This window comes from Sturnus vulgaris, chromosome 13, assembly GCF_052056855.1.
Source record: "Sturnus vulgaris isolate bStuVul1 chromosome 13, bStuVul1.hap1, whole genome shotgun sequence".
In the NCBI taxonomy this organism is placed as follows: domain Eukaryota; kingdom Metazoa; phylum Chordata; class Aves; order Passeriformes; family Sturnidae; genus Sturnus; species Sturnus vulgaris.
In genome coordinates this window covers 14,603,527-14,619,258 of record NC_142255.1, presented here as the reverse complement: position 1 = coordinate 14,619,258, position 15,732 = coordinate 14,603,527, and the positions used below count along the sequence as shown (strand labels likewise).

Sequence of the window (15,732 nt, the reverse complement as noted above, 5' to 3'; positions counted from 1 at the left end):
AGAGCATCTCTTTTTTTTCTTACAACACTTTTACCCAGCGAAAGCACTATCAGCACCTTTGATCAGTGTGCTGCGGGCAGAAGACAAATAATAATAATGGGTTGGAAGCAGCAATTAGCATCTTCAGTAAACACTGGATCTCTCTCTGGGAACAAGGCTTCTGGCACACTCGCTTCTGCTCCTGACACCACCCACACTCCCCATCAAAACACACTGTTTATTCACAATTAAATTCTCTCTTGCTTTGTGAGAGAACAGAGACCACAAGCACCCTGTGGTCCAGGAGGAGGCACACACCAATACCCTAATGAATTGTGCAGCAGTTGTGACCCACAAAGGCAATGCTTAGCACAGAGTCCACTTGGACACCTGATTCACAGGTGGGTGTCGATTATTTTAAGAGCCTGAATTTTAATAAAAAAATTGAGTTTTTGTATGTGAAGATCCAGGTTTCTGTAGACTCAATGGAGATGGCCCATATCATGTTTCTCCTGTATTGGCTGAGCTCCTGTCTCAACTCTGGTTACTTAAATACCTGCCCCTCCTTCCCCCACAGCTTTAATATGCTGCTGCTCACATCTACACTCCACCTCCCTTTCTCCACCATCCTTATTCTTGCCTCTGCTGAATGCAGCCTTTGCTCAAGCAGTTTTCCCAAATCCTTACCCCATCCTAAGCCACCTCCAGGAGCTCCCCAGTGCACTGTAGATTCAATTTCCAATTGCCTTCCTGGGCTGCAGTAGGCAGCAAGGACTTTCTCGAGCATATCCCCAGCCAGCCCTACACCTCCTTACTCCCTTCCCCTTCCACTGCTCCTCTGGCTCAGCTCTAGAATTTACTGCCCCTCCCGGGCTAATAAAACCCAAACTTGCTGATGTTAAGGCACACAGTAAGTCTCATCTGTTTACTCAGACTTGGAATACCACAGGACAGCGAGACTAATTTATTCAGAAAGCTTCACTCAGCTGCTCTCATCTCCACATTACCACAGTTTTGGGAGGGTGCAGAATGTGAGATGAACTCAGGGAGCCACACATGGGAGCATTTTACACAGCAATGCTGGAGAGCAGCACAGCTGCATTTTCACTTCTCTTGTTTATCTGAAGTTTTCACTTCAACAGGTCTTTTGCTCATCAGCAAAGCCCATTTAAGACTGTATTTTTCACCTAATGGGATTGCCTGTTCTGATTTTTGCCAGATGTGTCAGCCTGTCCCTCATCTCCCCTGCCCCAGTGCACTTTCTCACCTTTCCAAGGAATTCCATGTGCACTCCTGTTTGTGGTGGGATGTTGCAAGGCAAGGGTGATGGCACAACTGCTAATTCAGCAGATTTTTGATAGGCAGATGCCACTTCTAAGATACCTTTACTCCATGAGGAGTTTTGTGCCCACTTCGTCACCTTCACAGCCTTAAAGCCAAAATCCTAAATATCCAATCAAGAAAGCAACAGTCTTGGGAAGAAAAATGCACAGCCTATCTTGGAGATGAGAAAAACTGTGGAATTTGCTGCCATTTTTGTTGTGCAGGCTGTGAGTGAGCTTCAGAGGTGACTGGACAAGACAGGGATGTGCATCCCTGTGCTGCTGGCTCCTGGGAATGTGTTACAGAAGAGTGAGGTATCTGACTGTCCTCAAAATGCAGCTTGCAGCTCACCAACCACTATCACAGGATGGTTTGTGCTGGAAGGGACCTTAAATTCCAACCCCCTAGCCATGGGCAGGGACATCTTCCACTAGACCAGGTTGCTCAGAGCCCCACCCAGCCTGGCCCTGAAGACTTCCAGGTATCCACCAGCTCTCTGTGCAACCTGTTCCAGTGCCTCACCACACCCACAGTCAAGTTTACTTCCTAATATCTAATCTAAACCTACCCTGAGTCTGAAGCCATTTGCCCTTGTCCTGTCACTACACGCTCATGTAAATAGTCTCTCTCCACTATGCAAAGACAGTGCTGGTCTCAATTTAATCATCCAGCTCTTGGAGGCAAGTTAAACATAGCTTGCAGAGGTGGAGCAGGCTAGTGCTAGCAGACAAAAAGCCAGGATCTGTAACCCCTCTGACACTGAAAAGAAAGGAATGTTTGCACCCATGGAAGATACACTGCTTTGCAGGAATGTAGTGAAATGCTTTAGTCCTCAGAGCAATTGCAGAGCACTGGAGTCAGAATTCCTGGGCTCTATTCTCGCCCTCTTACTAACTTGTTTTATAACCCTTGAGACATTGCTGAGTAGGAGTGTTTGCTTAACCTAAGCTTAATTTAAGTTTTGCTCCTACTTATAAATCAAGTACCTCCAGGACTAAGCTCCTAAGGAGGTGGAGTATACAATTACAGAAGAGACTGTTCCCATTTGATAGGGAAGTCTCACCAGCACATGAAGTGCAGCAAAGTTTGAAGGGACAAGATGTTATTTTATCAGATCAAGTGACAACTGAGAAACAAAATGTAAATATTCTTGAGTATGATTAGTCACACTGATCAGAACAAGATCCACCAAGCATGAACACGTGTGTATTAAAAAGGTGTTATCTCTCTCTACAAACCTCTTACCCTCTGGCACTTGTGGGAAACTCTTCACAGAACTCTTCCCCAGAACCACTGCAAATAATTTAGTTTCCTGCAATGCTGTTTTCTGCGGTTCACAACACAGCGTGCTTCTCTGCCACCAGTACCACGGCAGCACAGAGGACATGAAGATGTGCATGGAGATAAACCACAAGTGCAGTAAAACATCTGCATGCTTGCTTTCCAGGAGCGTGAGTTTTGATATAAAATGAGAAGGGGGAACACTGAAAAGACACACACACACACACACATCTCTAAAGCACAAAACCAACCAGTGTGCAGAATGAACAGAAAGCTCAGAGGGAACTGACAGCTCAGGGCAGTAAAGCATTAACCAGTGCTCAAGACACCTCAGCAGCATGGCCAGGGGACTTTGTCGTTCACTTCTTGCCTGCTACCACCCCTTCAGTCTCCAACCCCAGCACACAGTTTAGAACTGTTTGCTGAGAAAAAGCTCTCTCTAACAAGTCTTATTCTTTTGATGATTGGTCTGATTGAATTAGGACATCCATATGTTGTAGCTGATGGCTAACAAGATAGAGGTGGTTTTTCAACACATGGGTAATTGGTCTCTGCAGCAATTACTAACACAGCAAAGTTGTCCCAGTTGTCTTTTTCTCCCCCCTAATATTATTTCTTTCAAACTCTAATAAGCAGTATCACTGTCTTGTACAAACAGTGACAGTGGGACTGGTTTGTTTAACACTGAGGGCAGGAATGTACAGAATACCACAGGGAAAAAGTGAGGTAAGCAGAGGGACACAGAGAGGAAAGAACTGCTGCACAGAGCATCTTGCTCTTCTACCAGTTTGAACACTTGAATATTCACTATTGCTTTGATCTGCTGCCTTTAGCCAGATCCTGCTTCTTTTCACAGACACAGCTTTGTTTGGCTGCACTCGAGAGCTCTGAAGTATTAAATCAAAGAGCAAAGTCACATGTTGTTAACTTCTATCCAAGAAACTAAATCTCACATTTTAACTGGTTAATAAAGGGCCAAATTCGGATAGTCTCCTCCATACAAATCCCTATTACTGAAATCAAAAGGGGGCTTAGTGAGAGCAGGCCTCCCTCTTAGGAAAAGCAAAATACCTCATTAGCAGCATAGTTAATGGAATGGCCATATCCTGACAAAAAGAAATCTGATAGAAGACTGAGTCCTTTCAAAAGGAGCAAAGTTTGAAGAAGCAATTTTGGGAGCAGACACCAGCTTTGAACCAAGCAACCAAAGTGCAAGAAAACTTGGTTGAGCACCTCACCCAGGCATAGGAGAGGCAGTTGTGAGAGGAAAACCAGAACTTGTATGAAAGAGCTCTGCATTCTTCTATACACTCATACAAGCACCTTGTCCTGCAGATAAGTGAGTAACACCCAGCCAGTGCCCTGAACTGTGCTGGCAAAGGGGAAATCCTGTGCCTTGTCCCACCACAGGAAACAGAGCCCCAGCTGTCCTCAGTGCCAGCCTGTAAACTGTGACCAAAACATCTGGACACTCCTCACGTGCAACAAGCTGGGGAGTCTGGGTCAAGTTCCCAGGGGAAGGGCCAAGGTTGGCACACATCAAGGAGGCACAATACAGCCTTCAGCTTTTGACATGGGCAACTCACCACGTTCCAATCTATTTAATTAATTTTATGAACCTTAGGGCTCTGCACATGTGCCATTTAAATGGCAAGGGCACTGCAGTAGAGAGGCTGCCCCAGGAATGATGTACCTCACTAGGCTCTCCCAGATGATGACTATTTAAAGTACACTACAGAAAAAACCCAACACACTCAACAAATGGAGTGATTTTTACAAGACATCAGAGTCAGCAAATCCCAATTAAGGCAAAAATCAGCTGCAGAGTACACAGAGAGCACAGAGTAACATGGAAACAGCTCCCACCCTCAATATGCTCTCACATAAAGTCATTTGGTTGAGCCCAAGCTTTATTTACTCAGCTCACAACAACAGCCAAAAAAAGCTATTAGCAGAAGGTTAAAGTAACTGAAACAATTGCTGTAAAATAATGGAGCCCACAGCAGTTACGACTTCGTGCATATATTTATTTAATTGAATAAATACATCCATTCAGCTACCGCTTTTCACAACAGCTTTCCTGCCTGCAGTGGGAAAGGTTATTCCCATTAATTGATTATTGTTACTGCTCTAATAGACCCTACACACTTGTTTGTGCTTCCATTTAATTTTCCAGGGTATTACCACTAGCCCTGTAAAAGGGGACATGTGTAACTGAGCCAGCCCTGCTGACACACAGCAAATGAGAACACCCATCTCTCCCCAAAGGGGCACAATTATAAAAGGCTGCAGGTTATCAATGGATCAGTGGGTTAATACTGGGATATCCACATGAAGCCATGTAATTTAATCTGATCACAGTCAGTCCACGGGGAAGACAGCCCAGTGAATGTGGTGCAAAGACACCTCTCAGTAATGAACAGGCATCACAGCCCTCGCGCTGGCAGCAGTGCTGCTCGGAGCTCAGAGCTAATACTGTGCCTTTCTCAGCCCATGGGAGACTGTGACAGGAGGAAAGGCTCTCCAAATCACTCGTAGGAGGATGCATTTACTGAACAAAAGCATTACAGAATTCCGTCTTCAGGCTAAAAATATTACACACCTATAAAACTGCCTATACCAGCAAGGAGAAAAGCAATTCTGTGCCCACGTGGGGGTGGACAAACTCACCAGGCAGCTGATGGGTATGGAGTGGGCACAGAGTAAATACAATAGATAGGAGTCAGCTACAATCCACTACTGAAGACCTCATAAAACAGGCTTTAAAAGGAAAAAAAGGATAAGGAATGCACAAGGCTGGCAGAGCCTTAGGTGGTGAGCTCAGAGAAGCATGTTCCAGCAAGAAGGGCTAATGTGAATAAAGTACCCATGTTGCTTGCAGACCACAAATGAGCACAAAAGGAAGGAGAGTGGCCATGTGGGAAATGCTGTGAGGAGTGAAAGGATAAGCAGCCAGGATAAGGAGAGCTGTACAGACCTCTCAGGTGGGTCCTAAAGGCCTTCCAATCAATACACATCAACAGACAGCCTCAAAGGGCTGATGATGTGACCTGTATGCTATAAACAAACAATTATTCCACTTCCTGTGGTTTAGAAATATAGGTTCAGACACATAAGTCAAGAAACTTGAGAGCTTTGGAAAGGATAAGACTGGTCAAAATGCATTCATCCTCCATGTAAGAGACTTTTCATCAGGTAGAGACAAAATCAGCAAACCTTGAACATACAAAATGTTGACTCAAACTCTGATTTCAGTATCTTTTGCTGATAACTTGCCATTAACTCACCAGCATAGCTACTAACTCTCAGATTTAATTCTTGCCAGTCGAGAAAATGTTTGTGCTTCTCCAAAGCACAATGGCTGCTATCATTTTGACTGACGTAAGCTACCATAAATGATTTTTCAAATGGACAAATTTATCCCTGGAGACAGCAAGATTCCAATTAGGGCATGTTTGTCTTCCTCTGCAGCCAATCTTAAGCTGGTGCTTAAAGCAAGAGAGAAGGCACCAGAACTGAGAGTGAGCTTTCTCTCTGTCATCACACAACAAAAAGTGCTTCTACACATTTGATGTAAAATAACCCCACACTAACACAAAGGTCAGAGCCAGCAGCTGCAATGCAGGGTCCTGTCCCTTTTACAGGGTTAGTTAGGGGCAGATGTGGTAAGAACACATCATTCTGTTGAGCTCTCCTCTTACACTAAGGGTAAGAGCTGGAACAACCATATGATAAAATACACACAGAAAAGGCCAAATGGGTAAGACAGAAGAAAGCAGCTAAACAGACACATCCAGCAGAGCTGAATTATCCATTTTTCCATTCCTCTGCCCTGTCATGAAACAGGCCAAGGACAGCTCTATGCCCCAGAGGATGCTGTGCTCAGATACGCCCTTGCACACCAACAACTCATCACTCCTCAGCACACACTTCTTGACTGAAGACTTGTCCCTTCTGGGGTTTCCTTTAAGCCATTCTTCATGTTACTGCAATTCAGTGAGCAGCCCTAAGTTATGGCTCCTGAACATGTGGGCTATGTGCCCACAATGCCAAACACAGAGACAGCTTCAACAAATGCTAAGAGAAATTCTAAAATGCATTAAAGATCAGCACAGTATTCTTCTGAATGAGCCTCACAATCTGGCAGGGCTCCTTCCAACATCAATATCAATTTCCTCCATCAACAGGAGACAGAATAATAGCAACTTCCTCTGTTTAATACAGCCCTTAATTGTCCCAGATCAAATACTGGCTCCCAGAGGCTATTCATTCTGCTCTATAGGTAACTGTGTCCTAGACAAGATGCAAGAACTTTTATCAGCAAATTTAAAACGCAGCAGGAAAGCCAGAAGGTGTGTCTCAGGACTGCTAAAAACATTAACCAACCACATCAGTGCACTGGCTCTAATGGAACTCACAAAGCACTGCTGGGAGCAGCACAGGCACTCCAGTGACCAGAAAACACTTGCAGGAGAAAACTCCTGCTTATCTGAGAGGCAGCAAATCCATAAAACCACTGTCAGATCCGGGGTTTTTTTTTCCTCTTTGTATCAGCTCCATGATGCCTCTGATCCCCCTCTTAATGACAAAGTCCTCACTGATTTCAAGAGAACTCAGCAAGACTGAGCAGAAAAAGAACTAAAAAAGGAAATGCCAAGTGAGTCATTAGTGGGTGGAGAAAAGAACCGTATAGTAAGTAGTCTTCAGCTTTTACTCCTTTAAAATAAACAGTGCCACAAATTGAAGGAATCTTTTGACACTAGTGAAGATGGAGCAGTAACAAGCCTTGCACAGTCTGTAGGAATGATGAATTCCTACACTCAAAGGGGTTACTTATGCCAGATGCCAATAAGCACACAGGTAAAATTAATCTGCTTGTTTGGAAACCTCTAGATGGAAGTTCCAATATGAAATACAAGATTAGACTCGGAGAGAAGCAAGAAAACCAGCACCAAACCAGAATATTTTTCCCAATTTCAAACAGCTAAGAAAATTCCTTTATTTTTTCCATCTTTTGGCTGCTACTGCCTGCATTATGACCTTTGAGTCAAGCAGGTGCTCAGATGCTGAAATGGGGGGAGAGATTCTTCCCCATCATCATGTTTTACATGACCAGCAACGTGTTCAAGAGAAAGGTGTCCCTACCCATGGCATGGGGTAGGAGCTGGATCACCTTTGAGGTCCTTTCCAACCCAAACTGTTCTATGACTATCATTAACCAGAGCAGGCATGGTGCCATGATCTTTCTAACCCTGCTACAGCACAAATATGTTCCCTCTGGAACATACTTCGGTGTGTACTTTCACACCCTCGTCCCTTTGATTCATTTTGCCCTGGCTCACCAAAACACAGCCCTTTCTTCTAGACCTGGTTACTACAGCAACAGAATCTCTTTGATTTTGGTAGCAACACACTGAAGGCACCAAAAAAATCTGCCATTAGTTCAAGAAACATGAAGCTGCAGGTCAGCAGCCCATGCAGAGAAGTATTGCTGTAGTATCTCGCCCCTGCCTCTCTAATTAAGAAACTCTAAGAATCCCCACCTCCTCGGCAGAGCACAAGCCTGAGCAACCTCTCACTTCAAAGGATGCACAACAGAGGTGCACAGCCCACAACATCCTGTGTGCCTGTCACTGCAGAGAAACCACAGGAGAAATCTGATGGGTTCATAGCCACAAGAATATTACACTCCACAGGTGCTATTAGTTCCACTAATGATTAAAGCTAAAGCATCACTTCAAACTCCATATGGTATCACATCTGCATTCTTCTGCACACACATGAGAATTAACACACAAAAAGGAAGATTTGAGGGGTGTTCTCGGGGTTTGGACTTCTTTTTTTTATAACTAGAGAAGCTGTCCTGTATTGTTATTTCACTGCAAAGTGTATTAGCTATTATATTATTACTCCACTTAACTTTCATACAACTCAGAAGGAGAAAAAAAAAAAACCCTCTCAGTACAAGCAGTTATTTCTATCTAATTCACTGCCTTGGGACACGAGGGTTTTTATTGCAGAGGTGAACAATGACTAGTCCTTAGCTGTCAGGCTGAGAGACTGCTGCTAACCCTCAGCTACAGTCCAGCCCAGTGCAGCACACACAGACTCAACATGAGCAATACACCAAGGACAGCACCAACTGGTCAATCTGATCATTTCTCAGCAGCAGCCAGTCATTCTAGAAAGTTCAGCCAGACTATTATCACTGTTATTAATTAGTTTGTATCCTGAGAGAATGATCTATGCCAGACTTGCCCCCAATTTCAACTAAGGGAACTTACCCAAAAACATTTCATCTGGTCACACACAGCCCCCACTGAGTGAGTGTGCTATTATGAGAAAGCAAACTGATATAAATATAGCACAGTGACAGTATCCACTCTGCAGTTATTTCCTCTGCGAAACAGAGCAGAATGAAGTGGGTAAGCTGCTCAGCCACCTTTCTTCTAAGGCCACTGAAAACTGCATTGATGACATCAACAAAAATTATCAGTTAAAGACAGATCTGAGCAAATAATTCCCAAACAACACTTCAACCGAGAAATCTGACCTCCTCTCGAGTATCCACCAATGTAAGATGATACTTCCACTTGTTTCTTCTCCATTTATATTCATTCATGGAATAGATTTTTTTCCTGGTAGCTTTTATTTTCACTAGCCAAATTGATTGCAAGGTGATAGATGAATTAATCATCCAATATCTGAAGCTCTACTTGTGATGGATAAGCTAGGACAGGGCAGAAATTAAACTTAATTGGTGACTGAGTGTGCATACACAGGCACTCCTCTGTAATCCACAATTCAGATGTAGAAATTCAGGTTATGATTTCCATAGCTAAAGCCAGAAACCAATCAACCCTAAAATGCTTGGGGTTTTGTGGTGGGGTTGTGGGTTTTTTTTTCCTTTGTTTGTTTTTAAACTCCACATGTAGTAACAAATATGGTTAGACAACATCCTTGTCTCTGCAGAAAAAATAAAAAAAGAGCATATAGTAAGCAGAAATAATTTTCTGGAAGCATTTTCCCAGCTACAGTTGAACTGCCAACTTTAAACACGTTATTTTAGCATACAAGATGAATGTAGCTCAGGAAGAAGAATCACTCTTCCTAATCCTCCTCTCATGCACCCTCCTCCAGCCTGTTCTCAAGACATGAAGCATTGCTTAAAAAATGCCCACGGAACAGACTGAAAGAAGTTGCTGCTCCTCTATATAGTTATTTATAATAGATAATCTTAGAATCACTCTTAATTCCAGCTCATCATTTATGGTGTTGGCACAGTTGCTCCAGTGAATTTGGTCTCATTATTCACCTTTGGGTTGTACATTATCTTACATTTTATACATCATCCTTCTTTGTCCAGTGGATCCCTCACAAACACTTACAGAACCAGGTGAAGATGAATAATGACCCAAGGACAAAGCTAAATGCTGAAATACTATGATTTTATGGCCAGCTAGAGAAAAGCACGGACATGTTTTGAATACCCAGACAAAGCTCTAAGTGAAGCAGCAATAAATCCATGAATGCCACACTATGTAGTGACTTTCCACCAGGCTTCTGCACTATCCCAAGACATTAAACAGCACTCAGAAAGTCAGCAGGACCGCTCAGCTTTGCTGTCAATGGCCACACTCAGCTTGGAAACTTGATAAAAATGTCTTTGGGAAAAAAATCCAAAGATGAATAGGATCATCCACTCAGCTGAAAGTCACACCAAGGCGGGGATGATGGAACAAGTGCACACTTTTGGTTACCAGGATTATAGTAACAAGTGCAGAAGGATCTCATTAATGGCAGCACACATACTGATTTATTCCATTGGAGCAGTTTACCTAGTGACAAGTCCTGCAGAAAAAGGAATGGGCCAAGCTGGTACATTTTTTTAAAGAAAACTTTACCAACAGCATCCGCTTTAAACCTGCTGGGAGGGGGAACTACTGCTGAAACCCATAAGCACTTTACCCCAATAACTGAGATGTTTCACTGGGGAATCAAAGGCAAATTTCACAGCGTAACCATCTGGAAGAATTTTGCAACATGATCACCAGAACCATGAGTTCTACTCCAGGCTCATTGTATCTCAAAATAGACCTCACATAGCTTCCACATCCCATTCCGTTACAGGGATCACATTATCAAGGGTCCTGCCACAGCATCCTGGGTCACAGCACCTACTCTGTAACTGGCACTTCCTTGCTGAAATGTGACAGTGGCAGTGACAACACGTGTGTCCTCTCAGTCTCCTTAGTCTGCAGTGATCACTCAGACATATGCTTTGCAACAGGAAGAGAACCAGGGTATCATGGAGGGGGAAAAAAGCAAAATAAAAAAAAAAAAATCAATCATCATCACACACACCACTTGAAAATTCTTCAGCTAAAACTGAGCCAGAAGCCACCAATATAAGAATTTAAAGAAATCAGGGCAACACTAAAGAAGGAATGAGCATCTTCCCAATCATCATGGCTGCCAACCTTTACCACTGCTACAACATAAGCAAACACTACTGTGCTTCTCTGCTGCTTGATGCAGAGACCCATGCCAAGTCACTTTCACAAGCACAGCAGCACGTGGAGAAGAAGCCTTGAGGCATCCCTTGCACTGGCATCAAACAGGGAACAAGAGGCAGATGCCAGCCCACAAGGAAAGCCTTCTGTGAGAAGAAGTTCAGGGAGCCTTACCTATGTACAGGGAGGAATCTTTCCGTCTCACGTGGTCATCGATGTAGGAAACTCCCAGGGGCTGGACAGGGGTAGCACCAATGCCCAGGAGGACCTGTGCCCCGATGAGCAGCAAGTACATCATGTTGGTGGCAGTCCTATTCCTGCAGATAAGGTCTGGGTCTGGTCCCTCATCGCTGCTGGACCCATTGACAGCACACACATCCCTCCCTTCAGCTCCCCAGCGTATTTCTCCCGATTCATATTCGTACTGGTGGGTCAGAAATTCAGGCAAGGCAGAAAGGAGGGCACCCAAGGCCATGACTATCCCTCCACATCCTATCAAGCGTGGCCGGTGTCCCCGGGCTCCGAAGTAGCTCACGAAGAGGATGAGGGCCAGGTTGCCAATCTCGAAGCTGCTGGCAATGACGCCCACGTCAGCGCTCTGGAGGTTGAATCGCCGCTCCAAGGTGGTTAAAACACTCACCTACAACAGAGAAATACAGAGAAAATTACATCCCGTGCCTTCCATTCTCCCCGTATGTACTGCTAAAGTGTGAATTTCCTTGACTTCTCCTTGGAGCTGAAACCATACCCAGCAAGGACATTCAAATCACAGTACAGTAGCTGACCTCCAAGCATGACCTGACTGCTCAAAAACAGCCACACCAGAAGGTCCTAATACCAAGTGACATTTCACAGCCTACCACCTGTCTGAGCACATGTCACTTCCGAATTCCTGTGCTCATCAGTGTGTATTTTAGATGCCTGCCCATGATTCCATGATTCATTAGTGTGTCTTTGGGCTCCCTTTCTAATTGATGGCACAACCTTCATGGTGCACAGTCCCACAGAACCAAGGCACAAACCACACTGAGCTTCACAATCTGCCAGGTACTCGACCTTTCCCTTGGAATGAACTGCAGTTAGGGAGCAGCAGAAAACCCTGCAGATTCTGTGCTTGCACACCAGCACAAGGACATAGAGCCACTCAGAGATAGTGATGTACACACAGGCACTTTAGCTGGCATTGAATGCTTTTACTCAAGTATATAAATAAAATGCTGATCAAAGGGTTTAAACTGTTTGTGGATTAGTTAATGACTGCGATGGTCACAGAGTATTTTTGAGAAGACAGGCCAATTAAGGTTTACATAGAAGTTTTAAATCCACCATGAAGAAGGAATGATTTAACAAATTGTGGGTATTTAACACTAAGAAGAGAGAAGCACATGAATAGTCTTCAAATATTTAACATTGCTGCAAAAAGGAATGGCCTGTTCTTTGAATTCAAAATGAATGGGACAGAAGTGACAAGTTTAAACTGCAGCAGAGATGATTCAGGTTAGATAGAAGGTGGGCAGAAACCACATTTTACTGGTAGGGATTGTGAGGCACTGAAATATGCTGCCTGGAAAGGCTGCAGAGGTCTTTAACAGGGCACAGACCAGCGTCTGTCAGGAAAGACACAGGTATGACTGATCTTGCCATGGGGCAGGAAAATGAACAAGATCATCTCTTGAGAGCTCTTCCAATCTTGATTACATGGTGCAGTGAAACACAATGTGGATTTTCTGCAACAGTCACAGCACTGATCAAAGCATGAAGGATGAACCATTAAGTACCTCACTTGCTGTCAGCCCTGCTCAAGGGAGAAAACAGAGTATTCTCATGTCTATGGCAGTGTCCCTCTTCTACAGTAAAAAAGCAACAAAAGAAATCTTGAACGTGTCACAGAAATGCCAAAAACTTTTACCTTGAATAAAAAACTATCGAGTTTTTCAGGCTGCAAAAGATGAAGGTATTTAAGGTTGTCCTAAAAGAGGCAGGTTTCTTTATTCCAAAAAAAAGTGATAAAGACCTCAGAGAAGAAGGTAGCCCCTGGATAGAATAAAAATAGCCTCCCACTGGAGGCACTGAAAATCTTTGCTGATAAACTCACGAAGCAGGAGCCAGCCTGACCGACTTTAAAGTATTCTGACAGCAGTTCTTGTCCGGGGGCAGTTTGCCTCTGCTAGGGTACACCAGGGCACAGTTGGACAAAGACAGCCCCACTGGCAACAAAATGGGAAAATGGAAACAACCCACTTCTGCTGCTTTGCATAAGCAAAAGCTCCCAAACCTGACTGTGATTAAGTGTCCAAATCAGATCTCCAAAACTGGACTGTGTTAATGTTTTCTGAAAATCCAGCCTTCTTCCCATACAGACAGCTATCATTTTATACGACCACCAATGTAATCCTCCCCAGCTAAAGAGCAAAGAGCTGAAGAAGGCAAGGAGAAAGAAAGCCAAAAATCAAATCCTATGAGTAAAGACAGTGCAAGAGCAGTAACTCTTCCCATGCCAAAGCCAGGTGTGTGTGTGTCAGAGGGAGAGGAGATCACCACTTTGCCTGCCACACCAGGTGCAGGTCCCTGCTGGGATGGAAGAGCTCCATGACTCAGGAGGGACAATGGTGTCCCCTGTGCAGGGCACAGCACAGCCTGTCCCTCTCCAGCCAGCAGTGCTGGAGCAGCTCACATTTACAGAGACACTGCAGCTCCCAGCCCTCTGTGGGAGCTGAGCAGGTGAGCACAGACACTGCTAGAAAACATCACACTGGTGTTTCCAGAGCAAGGCACATCAAGGAGAGGGGGATACAGACAACATCCCATAGCCACAGGCACATCCACCAGGCACCCATGGGAGAGAGAACCATGGAATGGTTTGGATTGGAAGGGACCTTAAAGATCATCTACAGTTCCAAACCATCCACCATGGATAAGGATTTATCATCCATGGTTTTATTGCAAGGTGTGATCTAATGGGGTGGTTGCTGGGAGCCCATGAACACCAATTCTGACAGCCTGGGGGATCTCTCCAAGATCAATATACATAGCTCTGAGCATGCAAAATTATGTCTGTGGTGCTCATTTCTGAGCTGTACCTAGATAGGAAACTCATGATTACTCATTACAGCTGTGTAAACTGAGGTAGAGAGCCAACTATTAATGAGTCAAGTACAGTCAACAAAATTAATTTCTGATGGAATAATTTAGACTGGAAGATTGAAAGCCAACAGAAGTGATTTCCCAAGGCCAACTGGTATTAACTAGGTTTGGAAGTCTCCCACATTTCGACCTGGCTGCCAAATTTTAGGCTTTTATGATACATATACACAAGTGGTTAGAAGGCAGGATGGTATTTAGACATATGTGGGCACCAGGTCTCAAAAGGGTCAGATTTTGGACAGCTGGATTTCAGACACAGAACACTGCACATTTCCAGGTGCAATTCACAGTGACAAGAGACAGTTAACTAGTGACAAACCAGGGAACTAAAACCAGAGTCCCAATTCTCATTCCACTCTTATTTCAGTGGGACTTCAGCCATTCTTTTCCTTCTTACAAAAGCTTACCCATTCACAGTAGGGGAAAAAGAGTCTCACAATCCCCTAATACTTCCTTGCTTTACTTTGGGGAAAAAACTAAAACAAAAGCAGGAAGAGGACAACAAGACAGGGCAAATTCCAACCTTCTTGATAAAAGCTGGCAGTTCTCCTTATTCCTCTTCTGGCCAGACCACACTGCATTTCCCAGTTTACTCCTGGCTGCAGCACTGCTACCCAGTGCTACCAGCTCTGCCTTTGCTAAGTGGGTTATGAGGAGTGGAGGGTATGGTGAAAGAACAAATCCATCATACGAGCCTTGAGCATCCAGAAGAAAATAGCATCCAAGTAGAAAATGCTGAGACCAGCATCAGCAGAGTAGTCTCCAAATATGACAGTCACAGTGAGGGAAAAAAAATTTCCCAAAATAAAAATAGGGCTGGGAAATAAACTGTCAACATGCAGATTCTTAGCCAGAGAACAACAGGAACACAACTGCATTTTATCCAGGGTGGCTGCAGCCCAGGCAGCACAGCTCAAACTCTTACTATGACATTGGCTGTGACCTTACAAAGACCAACTACAAAATCAGCATTAGCATAGCAGAAATGTTACCTGCATTTATGCAAAATAAACTCTGCCCATGAATAAAATCATTCCCCCACCCTCCATGCTCCTTTTTTATGGGACTTCCTGCATATAAAGTTTAACCTGACTAAACTTGCAGTTTCTATGTGGGATGTTCCCAGTGCCCTTGTAACTGTGGGATAAAAACACTGTACTGCCCATATTTCCTTTCACAATCCTGTTCCTCAGCAGACCAACCATCACCACTCGCAGACACTAACTCTGTTTATCCAGAGTTACATAAAATGTTGTAAAAGACACCACAGGTCCCTGTAAAATACTGATATCACATGAAAAGGCTGTGAGGATTATAAAAAGTCCCTGTGTGCTGATGCCAGGTTGATCACCCTAGAGCACAGCCCACGTTGATGCTGTCTCAGAGCAGGGATGTGGGACATGGGATGGTGCAGCAGCACAGCATCTTCAGATGGACAACCTCCTGCTAAAACACAGCAGGGAAACACCAGCAGCCCACAGCTGTGGGCTGC

At 44.2% G+C, this 15,732-nt stretch overlaps 1 protein-coding gene across 1 annotated transcript in view; it reads right to left on the bottom strand.

Annotated features, from left to right (window-relative positions):
- The window catches only part of SLCO3A1 (solute carrier organic anion transporter family member 3A1), a 137,145-nt gene that overhangs the window by 102,695 nt on the left and 18,718 nt on the right, over positions 1-15,732 (bottom strand). The window contains exon 2 of the mRNA XM_014888824.2: positions 11,271-11,736. Within this exon, the coding sequence (XP_014744310.1) occupies positions 11,271-11,736 (466 nt within the window). The remainder of the gene's footprint in view (positions 1-11,270; positions 11,737-15,732) is intronic.